The 14,786-nt window shown below is 42.2% G+C and overlaps 1 protein-coding gene across 3 annotated transcripts in view; it reads right to left on the minus strand.

The window, feature by feature from the left end:
• The window catches only part of CHD6 (chromodomain helicase DNA binding protein 6), a 1,034,665-nt gene that overhangs the window by 692,304 nt on the left and 327,575 nt on the right, over positions 1-14,786 (minus strand). For all 3 annotated transcript variants that reach the window (XM_053712106.1, XM_053712055.1, XM_053712147.1), the window contains 2 exons: positions 3,474-3,621; positions 3,237-3,386 (listed from right to left, as the gene is read on the minus strand). In XM_053712106.1, the coding sequence (XP_053568081.1) occupies positions 3,237-3,386; positions 3,474-3,621 (298 nt within the window). The remainder of the gene's footprint in view (positions 1-3,236; positions 3,387-3,473; positions 3,622-14,786) is intronic.

Here is a 14,786-nt window from a genome sequence, read left to right on the forward strand (position 1 = left end):
GAAATATCCCACTTTGGTGAAATTGGCAAAACCCTACTTATACACCTCAACAGCCTTTTCTCTGCTGCAGGAAATATAGCTGCAAACAGAGAACCAGCCTTAGCCAGAAGCATGTGGACAGGTTGAGATGTTTGCATTTCAATGCAAAGTTTCTGAAAGAGTGAATAACAGAATGTTATTAACAGTGATAGTCTAACTCTTTCTAGTTCTACCTCTTTTCAAACAGTTTGTGGTTTGGTTTTGTTTGATTATAAAACTGTGCTCTGCTGCTTAAAAATTGAAGAAACAGTTGTGTTAATGTAAAGTTTTAGTCTGAAGTTTATATTTGTAACACTCATCATGTGGATTTTATTTAAAACATAGAAAACTATTATTGATTCTCTTTTTATCCGATTAGTCGATTAATCGAAAAAATAATCGGCCGATTAATCGATTATGAAAATAATCGTTAGTTGCAGCCCTAATATATATATATATGTATGAGTATATGTATGAGTATATCCTAGGTTTATTTTCTATGAAAATACAAACCAAAGCAGGAAGCTAGATTTAATGTGTACAAAATTTACCACATTTATAAAACATTAAGGCAAGCAAGGGTATATTCATATTGAAATGGAAAACATAACAAAATATATATTTATAGGATACGATTTTACCCCCATAGGGACAATATATTCATACCTACATATTCAAATTTTAACACTTGTCACTAACTGTTGCAGCACAATCATGTCACACACATGTTTTTAATTATTTTTGTAATAAAGTTGTTGTTTTTATAAAAATTCTTATGGCACTTCAGAAATAAGTCATTTTTTGAACATATATATGAACATTTGAGTGTTAAAAGTGTATTCTATTTAGCCAAGATGCTGATTTAAAATAAAGTACTACATTTAATACACAGCACCATATTGTCTAAAGTAAGCTGTTAAATTGATTCAAAATATGATAAACATAGATAGGCAGTGCATAAAGAAATATATAAAGCAGTGCCATTGATGTCTTCATATTTAGAGAATATTGTAACTTTAGCCTATGCTGATCTGTCAGAGACTGATAGTCCCTGAATCAATTATTAACCCCAGAAAAGACACATAAAAGGAAGAGCAGATTGTCAATCTTAAGTAGGAACTTTTAGGTATTTTAGGTAGATTTTGAGATCCAAGACAGGCTGTAAAGTACTTTATTTCATACTATAAAGAAGTTTGAATAAAACCTCTGGTACAATTCTGAAGTTGGAACTGAATTACTCCCATATATCTCTTAAACAAGCTACAAAGGCTTGGGCCTTTAAAGGATCCAGAGGAACTCAAGATAGGAAGAATCTTCCTCAAGGAGGCTTTAAACTAAAGTTTATTAGATACCCATAAGAAATGATTTTCGGCATCCTGGGATCCTTAACAGATCTCTCTCATGCCTCCCGAAAGAGATTCAATCTGCCCCCCACCAGAGATTGGTCTGACAAGGTGGAGTAGATTTCTTAGTCTGTTTTTAAATCAAGAAGGGCTGGACATCCACAAGGATTTGGAGTTACCAGAACTCTGGGCAGAGGAGGAAGCTTCCTAACTTTTTTTAAATTGCAGAAAGAAGCAAAAACATCCTGTGGATTTAAGTTTACCTTTAGACTTTTTATCTTGGGGCAGAACGGCTTTTCTTACGCCAAGTGACAGTAATAGCACCCAATCCTGGCCTAAACAAAGTTTAACATTGAAAACGAAGAGAAAGTAATCTGTGTTTAGAAACCATATCAGTAGATCAAGATTTAAGCCATAAAGCTTGTCTAGCCAAAGCAGGATTTTTAGCATTAATGCAAATAATTTCCACTGCTGCATCACAAATAAAGCTATTTGCTGTTCTCTGGAGATTTAAAGGGACATTAAACTGCAGATTACACCTAAAGTAGCATAGTTACTGCAAATCATCATACTGGTTTTTCCCCTGCACCTACAGCGCTCTTAATAGAAATTATTTTATTTGAACCCATTATAAAAGCCATTTGGTAAAATGCTGCATCTTTATACTGTGTGCGCCCATTTTGGTACGCATGTATTGTTGCATTCTGTGATAAAAGCAGTGCACTTTCACAGATCATTGACATTGCTGGCATTTGACAGCTGTACCATGGATTTTAGATTAGCTTGTACAATAGAAAAAAGATTTGCATATTTTCAGTTTAATACAGTTTTAAAAGTTACATAACAAATAAAAAAAGCCCTTAAAAATAATATAGTGAAAATGTCTATCCCTCTGTCCAACAGGGCACTGTGAGGAGGAATTAGGTCTCAAATCAGAGAACAGCTCTCAACGATGAACTTTAACCTCAATCTATCAAGGAAACAAAAACATTGACTGAAGATTCTGGTAAGTGGGAAAGATTTAAAGCACAGGTAGGTTGGGGTGTCTTTTGCCTCCTCCTAATGGTCAGGAGGGGAATTCTCAAACATGAGGACCTTTAGACTCTCACCATCTGATGAAAGAAAAAAGGCATTTGTATTAAAATATACTTAAATTATGACAGTTTGCAAAAAATAAATCTGTTCTGCAAATTACTTCATGCAAATCAGCATTCCCATTATTATTGATCTAAAAAAGTTGAGCTCTTTAAATATTAACAACTACTATATACATAAATCTTTTTTATCACACATAATTATAAATTATTGTTTGCTACACATAAATCCATCTAGGTCTAAAACAACTGAATCTTAGATTAGCCTCAAAAGGAGATATTTTAACATTACGGAGTTCCATCATCTTATATCTGGATTATTGCGATCGCCAAACTTAATGACGTCAGGACAGAACATAAAGACTAACAATGTTTTATGGAATTATTGCTGGACCTCGCAAAGTAACCCCTTAACTGCTAGAGAGGAATCAAGATGCAAAACGTTGCAGCCCTTCTGAACAGCTTTTTTTGGCAGATGATAATAATGCTACCTAAATACCTCATAATTTGGGCCCTTTTGCGGTTCCGTTTGTGAAAAAGATATCAATGTAAATTACTCCAACTCAGTTTAGAAGACCAACTAAATTTTATCAAAGCAGCAAAGCTGACCGTTTTTTAATCATGATGACTGGGAAAAGCCATTTAAGGCCTTGAACAGTATCACAAAAAACCCTGTGTCTGTAGGACAGATGCCTGTATCAGTTGCAGAAAGCAATTTGTCCTACTGATCATTCTTAGCTCCTCTACTGTGCAAAGTCTAGTATGCATCTCAGACCCCCACCTCAGCCTGCCATGCTAGTGTGGATGCAGACAGAGCAGATGCTCTACCGGGTCCAAGAACAGCAATAGTTTCTCCATCGTCATCCACAACTTTGAAATCCAGGTCTTCATTGTACTTCCGCCGCTTTACCTGTCGCCCTGACCTCCGCTTCTGCCAAGAAACGAAAAGTTAGTTTAAATGATCCTCCATATCAAAAGGGAAACATAATAATTCCAGTTCCGCATGACATTGCAATACCTGGCTATCTAGAGATTCTGCGGACTCTTCTGTGCTCTGAGATTCATGGTTAATAATTGGCATCTCAGTCTCAAAACTCTCCTCAGAGAAATCCACTTTCCTCTTCCCTTTCTTCTTTTTTTCAATTGGAGTTGGTCCCTGTACTTTGCTGCAGATTAACAGGGAAAGAAACGTAAACTAAAAGGTACACTAAAGGTAAATTAAAAGGTACACTAAAGTAAAAAGTAAACTTTCATGATTCAGATAGAGCACCAAATTTTAAACAACTTTTCAATTTATCTCAATTATCTAAATGTGCACAATCTTTTTAAATGTTCACTTTCCTCTCCTACTGAGTATGAACAATAATTCACAGTATATTCATTCGAAAGTAGGCCCTCTTCCTCCTGTACTAGATTTATTTAGTCTGTTGTGTCTTTTTGTATCTCATCACACATCATTGTCATTGTATACCGCTACCTCAATACCAGTGCTATAGAATTTGCGGCGCTATACAAATAAACAACATAATAATAATATAAATTATATGCATTTTGTGATTGGCTGATGGCTGTCACATGATGCAGGGTGACAGAAAAGAAAAATAACTGAAATGTGTCCATTTTTAAGCATTTGTCAATTATGCAGTTCTACTGTGTTTAGTAGTTTTTTAAGACTATTCTGCACAGGAAGCCCTACTCAAGTCTAACAATAATTTTTTTAGCTTGTATTTAACACCTCAGTAGTACAGTATAAAATACAGAATAAAAACAAATTACGCTTACCTGATAATTTCATTACCATCGAGGAGAGGAGAGTCCACAGGTTCATTCATTACTGCTGGGAATTATGAACCTGGCCACCAGGAGAAGGCAAAGACACCCCAGCCAAAGGCTTAAATACCTCCCCCACTTCCCTCATCCCCCAGTCATTCTACCAGGAGAACAAGGAACAGTAGGAGAAATATCAGGGTATAAATGTTGCCAGAAGAAGAAATAAATTTAGGTCCGCCCATCGGAGATACGGGCGGGATCCGTGGATTTTCCTCCCCTCAATGGAAATTAAATTATCAGGTAAGCATAATTTATATTTTCCAGCTAAAGGGGAGGAGAGTCCACAGCTTCATTCAATACTGTTGGGAACATATACCCAAGCTCTAGAGGACACTGAATGAAACCAGGAGGGAAAAGGAAGACCCTAAGCTGAGGGCACCACAGCCTACAAAACCTCTCTCCCAAAAACAGCTTCCGCAGAAGCAAAAACGTTGAATTTGTAAGATTTTGTAAAAAAAAGTGTGTAAGGAGGACCAGGTAGCCACCTTACAAATTTGCTCCATAGAGGCCTCATTCTTGAAGGCCCAACCAAGACGAAGCCACAGCTCTAGTTGAATGAGCCGTGATCCTCTGAGGAGGCTTATGTCCGCTGTCTCATAGGCCAAGCGAATCAAGCTCCTCAACCAAAAGGACAAAGTAGCAGAGGCCCTTTTGCCTCTTGCGCTTCCCAGAATACACCACAAAAACGGATGTAGAATGTCTGAAATCCTTTGTAGACTGAAGATAAAACTTCAAGACACGAACCACATCAAGATTATGAAGTAACCTCTCATTAGAAGAAGAAGGGTTAGGACACATAGAAGGAACCACTATTTCCTGATTGAGGTTACAATTGGACACCACCTTGGGAAGAAACTCCAAACCAGTGCGAAGCACTGCCTTTTCCACATGAAAAACCAGATAAGGAGGCTCACATTACAAGGCAGCCAGTTCAGATACTCTGCGTGCCGATGCAATGGCCAATAGGAAGAGAACCTTCCAGGATAGAATCTTAATGTCAACGGAATGCATAGGCTCAAACAGAACCTTCTGCAATACCTTAAGAACCAAGTTTAAAGCTCCATGGGGGAGCAGACTGTCTAAAGACAGGCCTGATTCTAGGCAGAGCCTGAACAAAAGATTGGATGTCAGGGTGCTCAGCGAGTCTCCTATGCAACAAGACTGATAATGCCAAAACCTGTCCCCTTAAGAAACTGGCGGCAAGACCCTTCTCCAAACCATCCTAGAGAAAGGACACAATCCTGGATACCTTCATCTTATGCCAAGGATATCCATGCTTCTCACACCAGGACAAGTAAGTCCTCCACACCTTATGGTAGATGCGACGAGTGACTGGCTTCCTTGCCTGAATGTGAGTATCAATCACACATTCAGAAAAGCCTCTCTTGGCCAAGACTAGGCGTTCAATCTCCACACAGTCACCCTCAGAGAATCGAGATTTTGATGATGAAAGGGGCCCTATTCCAGCAAATCCCTGTGACACGGTAACCTCCATGGCGGAGAGGATGACATCCCCACCAGACCTGCAAACCACGTCCTCCGCGGCCACGATGGAGCAATCAGAATGGCCAAAGCTCAGTCCTGTTTTATGTGTGCCACTACACGAGGTAGAAGTGGTAACGGTGGAAAAATGTAAGCTAGGCTGAACCCCCAAGGCACCGCTAAGGCATTTCTCAGCTCTGCCTGGGGATTCCTGGACCTCGACCCGTATCGGGGTAGCTTGCAATTGAGTCTGGATGCTATGAGATCTATTTTCGGCATTCCCCACCTTAGACAAATCTCTGCAAACACCTCAGGGAGAAGAGACCATTCCCCCGGATGGAAGGATTGTCTGCTGAAAAAGTATACTTCCCAGTTGTCCACACCTGGAATGTGAATCGCTGAAAGCGAGCAGCTGTGGGACTCCGCCCACTCCAATATCCGAGACACCTCCCTCATGGCTAGGGAGCTCCTCGTACCCCCCTGCTGGTTGATGTAAGCCACCAAGGTTATGTTGTCAGTCTGGAATCTCATGAAGCTGAACGCCCCCAGAGGAGGCCATGCCTTCAGAGCATTGTAGGGGGGACTCCTCCCGGGACCATTTTCCTTGTGCCATCCTGGCACCCCAAACAGCTCCCCATCCTGCCAGACACGCGTCCGTGATCACAATCTCCCAGGACGGTCTCAAGAAGGATGTCCCCATGGGCAGTTGCTCCTGACGGATCCACCAAGAGAGGGAGATCCGAGTTTGAGCATCCATGGATATCTGCTGTGATAGATCTGAATGATCGCCGTTCCACTGTCTCAACATGCATAATTGAAGAGGTCTAAAAATGGAACCTGGCGAATGGAATGACGTCTATGCTGGAGACCATGAGTCCGATCACCTTCATACACTGAGCCACCGAGGGGCTTGAGGATGACTGAAGGGCAAGACAAGAGGACGCAATCTTCCTGCATCGATTGTCTGTGAGAAATATTTTCATGGACATAGAGTCTATTATCGTGCCCAGGAATTCCACCCTGTTGCTGGGAACCAGGGAACTCTTTCCTGAGTTGATCTTTCAATCGTGAGATTGGAGCAAAAGAAGCGCCCTCGAATGATCCTCTGCGAGACTAAGCGACAGAGCCTGGAATAGGATGTCGTCCAGATAGGGCGCCACAGCAATGCCCCTGGATCTGGCCACTGAAAGTAGCGCCCCCAGAACCTTCGTGAAGACTCTCTGGGCCGTCGCCAGACCAAAGGGAAGGGCCACAAACTGGAAGTGTTGGTCCAGAAACGCAAATCCTAGGAACTTGAAGTGGTCCCTGTGAATTGACACATGAAGGTAAGCGTCCTTTAAGTATATAGTTGTCATGGACTGTCCCTCTTGAACGAGGGGCAAAATAGATCTGATCGTTTCCATTTTGATCTATGGAACACTCAGAAACTTGTTCAAACACTTTAGGTACAGAATCGAGCGGAACATGCCCTCCTTATTTGGAACCACAAAAAGATTTGAATAGTACCCTAGACCCCTTTCTGCTTGGGGTACTGGTATGATAACACCTAGAGAGGATAGATCCCTCCTTCCTTTCTCCTGTAGTGTGATCAGTCCACGGGTCATCATTACTTCTGGGATATTACTCCTCCCCAACAGGAAGTGCAAGAGGATTCACCCAGCAGAGCTGCCATATAGCTCCTCCCCTCTACGTCACCTCCAGTCATTCGACCAAGGACCAACGAGAAAGGAGAAGCCAAAGGGTGTAGTGGTGACTGGAGTATAATTTAAAAAATATTTACCTGCCGTAAAAAACAGGGCGAGCCGTGGACTGATCACACTACAGGAGAAAGGAATTTATCAGGTAAGCATAAATTATGTTTTCTCCTGTTAAGTGTGATCAGTCCACGGGTCATCATTACTTCTGGGATACCAATACCAAAGCAAAAGTACACGGATGACGGGAGGGACAGGCAGGCTCTTTATACAGAAGGAACCACTGCCTGAAGAACCTTTCTCCCAAAAATAAACTCCGAAGAAGCAAAAGTGTCAAATTTGTAAAATTTGGAAAAAGTATGAAGCGAAGACCAAGTTGCAGCCTTGCAAATCTGTTCAACAGAGGCCTCATTCTTAAAGGCCCAAGTGGAAGCCACAGCTCTAGTAGAATGAGCTGTAATTCTTTCAGGAGGCTGCTGTCCAGCAGTCTCATAAGCTAAACGTATTATGCTACGAAGCCAAAAAGAGGGAGAGGTAGCAGAAGCTTTTTGACCTCTCCTCTGACCAGAGTAAACGACAAACAGGGAAGACGTTTGTCGAAAATCTTTAGTTGCCTGTAAATAAAATTTTAGGGCACGAACTACATCCAGATTGTGCAGAAGTCGTTCCTTCCTTGAAGAAGGATTTGGACACAAGGATGGAACAACAATCTCTTGATTGATATTCCTGTTAGTGACAACCTTAGGTAAGAACCCAGGTTTAGTACGCAGAACTACCTTATCCGAGTGAAAAATCAAATAAGGAGAATCACAATGTAAGGCTGATAACTCAGAGACTCTTCGAGCCGAGGAAATAGCCATTAAAAATAGAACTTTCCAAGATAACAACTTTATATCAATGGAATGAAGGGGTTCAAACGGAACTCCCTGTAAAACGTTAAGAACAAGGTTTAAACTCCATGGCGGAGCAACAGTTTTAAACACAGGCTTAATCCTGGCCAAAGCCTGAACGTCTGGAACTTCTGACAGACGTTTGTGCAACAGAATGGACAGAGCTGAGATCTGTCCCTTTAAGGAACTAGCGGATAAACCCTTTTCTAAACCTTCTTGTAGAAAAGACAATATCCTAGGAATCCTAACCTTACTCCAAGAGTAACCTTTGGATTCCCACCAATATAGGTATTTACGCCATATTTTATGGTAAATCTTTCTGGTAACAGGCTTCCTAGCCTGTATTAAGGTATCAATAACTGACTCAGAAAAACCACGTTTTGATAAAATCAAGCGTTCAATTTCCAAGCAGTCAGCTTCAGAGAAGTTAGATTTTGATGTTTGAAAGGACCCTGTATCAGAAGGTCCTGTTTCAGAGGTAGAGACCAAGGTGGACAGGATGACATGTCCACCAGATCTGCATACCAAGTCCTGCGTGGCCATGCAGGCGCTATTAGAATCACTGATGCTCTCTCCTGTTTGATTCTGGCAATCAATCGAGGAAGCATCGGGAAGGGTGGAAACACATAAGCCATCCTGAAGGTCCAAGGTGCTGTCAAGGCATCTATCAGGACCGCTCCCGGATCCCTGGATCTGGACCCGTAACGAGGAAGCTTGGCGTTCTGTCGAGACGCCATGAGATCTATCTCTGGTTTGCCCCAATGTCGAAGTATTTGGGCAAAGACCTCCGGATGAAGTTCCCACTCCCCCGGATGAAAAGTCTGACGACTTAAAAAATCCGCCTCCCAGTTCTCCACTCCCGGGATGTGGATTGCTGACAGGTGGCAAGAGTGAGACTCTGTCCAGCGAATTATCTTTGATACTTCCATCATTGCTAGGGAGCTTCTTGTCCCTCCCTGATGGTTGATGTAAGCTACAGTCGTGATGTTGTCCGACTGAAACCTGATGAACCCCCGAGTTGTCAACTGGGGCCAAGCCAGAAGGGCATTGAGAACTGCTCTCAATTCCAGAATGTTTATTGGTAGGAGACTCTCCTCCTGATTCCATTGTCCCTGAGCCTTCAGAGAATTCCAGACGGCGCCCCAACCTAGTAGGCTGGCGTCTGTTGTTACAATTGTCCAGTCTGGCCTGCTGAATGGCATCCCCCTGGACAGATGTGGCCGAGAAAGCCACCATAGAAGAGAATTTCTGGTCTCTTGATCCAGATTCAGAGAAGGGGACAAGTCTGAGTAATCCCCATTCCACTGACTTAGCATGCACAATTGCAGCGGTCTGAGGTGTAGGCGTGCAAAGGGTACTATGTCCATTGCCGCTACCATTAAGCCGATTACCTCCATGCATTGAGCCACTGACGGGTGTTGAATGGAATGAAGGACACGGCATGCACTTTGAAGTTTTGTTAACCTGTCTTCTGTCAGGTAAATTTTCATTTCTACAGAATCTATAAGAGTCCCCAGGAAGGGAACTCTTGTGAGTGGAAAGAGAGAACTCTTCTTTTCGTTCACCTTCCATCCATGCGACCTTAGAAATGCCAGTACTAACTCTGTATGAGACTTGGCAGTTTGAAAGCTTGAAGCTTGTATCAGAATGTCGTCTAGGTACGGAGCTACCGAAATTCCTCGCGGTCTTAGTACCACCAGAAGAGCACCCAGAACCTTTGTGAAGATTCTTGGAGCCGTAGCCAATCCGAATGGAAGAGCTACAAACTGGTAATGCCTGTCTAGAAAGGCAAACCTTAGATACCGGTAATGATCTTTGTGGATAGGTATGTGAAGGTAAGCATCTTTTAAATCCACTGTGGTCATGTACTGACCCTTTTGGATCATGGGTAAAATTGTCCGAATAGTCTCCATTTTGAACGATGGAACTCTTAGGAATTTGTTTAGGATCTTTAAATCCAGAATTGGCCTGAAAGTTCCCTCTTTTTTGGGAACCACAAACAGATTTGAGTAAAACCCTTGTCCCTGTTCCGACCGTGGAACTGGATGGATTACTCCCATTAATAAAAGCTCTTGTACGCAGCGTAGAAACGCCTCCTTCTTTATTTGGTTTGTTGACAACCTTGACAGATGAAATCTCTCTCTTGGGGGAGAGTATTTGAAGTCCAGAAGGTATCCCTGAGATATTATCTCTAGCGCCCAGGGATCCTGGACATCTCTTGCCCAAGCCTGGGCGAAGAGAGAAAGTCTGCCCCCCACTAGATCCGTTCCCGGATCGGGGGCCCTCAATTCATGCTGTTTTAGGGGCAGCAGCAGGTTTCCTGGCCTGCTTGCCCTTGTTCCAGGACTGGTTAGGTCTCCAGCCTTGTCTGTAGCGAGCAACAGATCCTTCTTGTTTTGGAGCAGAGGAAGTTGATGCTGCTCCTGCTTTGAAATTCCGAAAGGAACGAAAATTAGACTGTCTAGCCTTAGGTTTTGCTCTGTTTGAGGCAGGGCATGGCCTTTACCTCCTGTAATGTCAGCGATAATCTCTTTCAATCCGGGCCCGAATAAGGTCTGCCCTTTGAAAGGTATATTAAGTAATTTAGACTTAGAAGTAACGTCAGCTGACCAGGATTTTAGCCACAGTGCTCTGCGCGCCTGAATGGCGAATCCGGAATTCTTAGCCGTAAGCTTAGTTAAATGTACTACGGCATCTGAAATAAATGAGTTAGCTAACTTAAGAGCTTTAAGCTTGTGTGTAATCTCATCTAACGGAGCTGATTCAAGTGTCTCTTCCAGAGACTCAAACCAAAACGCTGCTGCAGCCGTGACAGGCGCAATGCACGCAAGGGGTTGCAATATAAAACCTTGTTGAACAAACATTTTCTTAAGGTAACCCTCTAACTTTTTATCCATTGGATCTGAAAAGGCACAGCTATCCTCCACCGGGATAGTGGTACGCTTAGCTAAAGTAGAAACTGCTCCCTCCACCCTAGGGACCGTTTGCCATAAGTCCCGTGTGGTGGTGTCTATTGGAAACATCTTTCTAAATATCGGAGGGGGTGAGAACGGCACACCGGGTCTATCCCACTCCTTAGTAACAATTTCAGTAAGTCTCTTAGGTATAGGAAAAACGTCAGTACTCGACGGTACCGCAAAATATTTATCCAACCTACACATTTTCTCTGGTATTGCAACTGTGTTACAATCATTCAGAGCCGCTAACACCTCCCCTAGTAATACACGGAGGTTTTCCAGCTTAAATTTAAAATTTGAAATATCTGAATCCAATCTGTTTGGATCAGAACCGTCAGCCGCAGAATGAAGCTCTCCGTCCTCATGTTCTGCAAGTTGTGACGCAGTATCTGACATGGCCCTAACATTATCAGCGCACTCTGTTCTCACCCCAGAGTGATCACGCTTACCTCTTAGTTCTGGTAATTTAGCCAAAACTTCAGTCATAACAGTAGCCATATCCTGTAATGTGATTTGTAATGGCCGCCCAGATGTACTCGGCGCCACAATATCACGCACCTCCCGAGCGGGAGATGCAGGTACTGACACGTGAGGCGAGTTAGTCGGCATAACTCTCCCCTCGTTGTTTGGTGAAATGTGTTCAATTTGTACAGATTGACTTTTATTTAAAGTAGCATCAATGCAGTTAGTACATAAATTTCTATTGGGCTCCACTTTGGCATTAGCACATATAGCACAGATGTCTTCCTCTGAATCAGACATGTTTAACACACTAGCAAATAAACTAGCAACTTGGAAATACTTTTCAAGTAATTTACTATAATATGAAAACGTACTGTGCCTATAAGAAGCACAGAAAGAGTTATGACAGTTGAAAGTTAATAAACTGAAAGGTTATAGCATCAAATCTTTGTAAAAAACACAATTTTAGCAAAGGCTTGTTCCCATTAGCAAAGGATAACTAGCCCTGATAGCAGAAAAAAAGTTACAGAAATAAACGTTTTTTATCACAGTCAACTACAATCTCACAGCTCTGCTGTGAGTGATTACCTCCCTCAAAACAAGTTTTGAAGACCCCTGAGTTCTGTAGAGATGAACCGGATCATGCAGGAAATACAATGAGCTTCTGACTGAATTTTTTGATGCGTAGTAAAAGCGCCAAAAAAGGCCCCTCCCCCTCACACACAACAGTGAGAGAGATCAGTAAACTGTCATAAATTAAATAAAACAACTGCCAAGTAGAAAAAAATAGTGCCCAAAATATTTTATTCACCCAGTACCTCAGAAAATGAAACGATTTTACATGCCAGCAAAAAACGTTTAACATAAATTAAGTGTTATTAAAAAGCCTGTTGATAGTCCCTGCAAATTAGGCTAAAGACTTATGCACACAGTATAATTCCAGTGAAGTGCCATTCCCCAGAATACTGAAGTGTAAAATATACATACATGACAGCCTGATACCAGTTGCTGCTACTGCATTTAAGGCTGAGTTTACATTATATCGGTATGGCAGAATTTTCTCATCAATTCCATTGTCAGAAAATAATAAGCTGCTACATACCTCTTTGCAGATTAATCTGCCCGCTGTCCCCTGATCTGAAGTTTACCTCTCCTCAGATGGCCGAGAAACAGCAATATGATCTTAACTACTCCGGTTAAAATCATAGTAAAAACTCAGGTAGATTCTTCTTCAAATTCTACCAGAGAAGGAATAACACACTCCGGTGCTATTATAAAATAACAAACTTTTGATTGAAGGTATAAAACTAAGTATAATCACCACAGTCCTCTCACACATCCTATCTAGTCGTTGGGTGCAAGAGAATGACTGGAGGTGACGTAGAGGGGAGGAGCTATATGGCAGCTCTGCTGGGTGAATCCTCTTGCACTTCCTGTTGGGGAGGAGTAATATCCCAGAAGTAATGATGACCCGTGGACTGATCACACTTAACAGGAGAAAGGCTTCTCTCTTTTCCGGTCTTGAAGACAAGTTTGACAAGAGGAATCTGCCCCAAGGGTCCTGAACATCCTGCAACCAGGCTTCTAAGAAGAGAGACAATCTGCCCCCTACTTGGTCCCGATTTTGCTGATGCTGATTTTGTCTCGGTGGGCTTCTTGCTCTGCTTAGACTTGTTCCAAGAATGAGCCGGCTTCCAATTTCCCTTGGACTGGTCCGCTTTCGCAACGGGCTGCTGGTGCTGGGCCTTGTCCGCACGAAAGGGACGAAAAACATAATTTATGCTTACCTGATAAATGTATTTCTCTTGTAGTGTAGTCAGTCCACGGGTCATCCATTATTTATGGAATATATCTCTTCCTAACAGGAAGCTGCAAGAGGATCACCCAAGCAGAGCTGCTATATAGCTCCTCCCCTCACATGTCATATTCAGTCATTCGACCAAAACCAGACGAGAAAGGAGAAACCATAGGGTGCAGTGGTGACTGGAGTTTAATTAAAATTTAGATCTGCCTTAAAGACAGGGCGGGCCGTGGACTGACTACACTACAAGAGAAATAAATTTATCAGGTAAGCATAAATTATGTTTTCTCTTGTTAAGTGTAGTCAGTCCACGGGTCATCCATTACTTATGGAATACCAATACCAAAGCTAAAGTACACGGATGAAGGGAGGGACAAGGCAGGAACCTTAAACAGAAGGAACCACTGCCTGAAGCACCTTTCTCCCAAAAATAGCCTCCGAAGAAGCAAAAGTGTCAAATTTGTAAAATTTTGAAAAAGTGTGAAGTGAAGACCAAGTTGCAGCCTTGCAAATCTGTTCAACAGAGGCCTCATTTTTAAAGGCCCAGGTGGAAGCCACAGCTCTAGTAGAATGAGCTGTAATCCTTTCAGGAGGCTGCTGTCCAGCAGTCTCATAGGCTAAACGTATTATGCTACGAAGCCAAAAAGAGAGGGAGGTAGCCGAAGCCTTTTGACCTCTTCTCTGTCCAGAGTTAACGACAAACAGGGAAGAAGTTTGACGAAAATCTTTAGTTGCCTGCAAATAGAACTTCAGGGCACGGACTACGTCCAGATTATGCAAAAGTCGTTCCTTCTTTGAAGAAGGGTTAGGACACAGTGATGGAACAACAATCTCTTGATTGATATTCCTATTAGTAACTACCTTAGGTAAGAACCCAGGTTTAGTACGCAGAACTACCTTGTCTGAATGAAAAATCAGATAAGGAGAATCACAATGTAAGGCAGATAACTCAGAGACTCTTCGAGCCGAGGAAATAGCCATCAAAAACAGAACCTTCCAGGATAACAGCTTGATATCAATGGAATGAAGGGGTTCAAATGGAACGCCTTGAAGAACGTTAAGAACTAAGTTTAAGCTCCACGGCGGAGCAACAGTCTTAAACACAGGCTTAATCCTAGCTAAAGCCTATACAAAAAGCCTGAACGTCTGGAACTTCTGCCAGACGTTTGTGTAGAAGAATAGACAGAGCAGAAATCTGTCCCTTTAACGAACTAG

Source organism: Bombina bombina, chromosome 1 (assembly GCF_027579735.1).
Source record: "Bombina bombina isolate aBomBom1 chromosome 1, aBomBom1.pri, whole genome shotgun sequence".
NCBI lineage: Eukaryota > Metazoa > Chordata > Amphibia > Anura > Bombinatoridae > Bombina > Bombina bombina.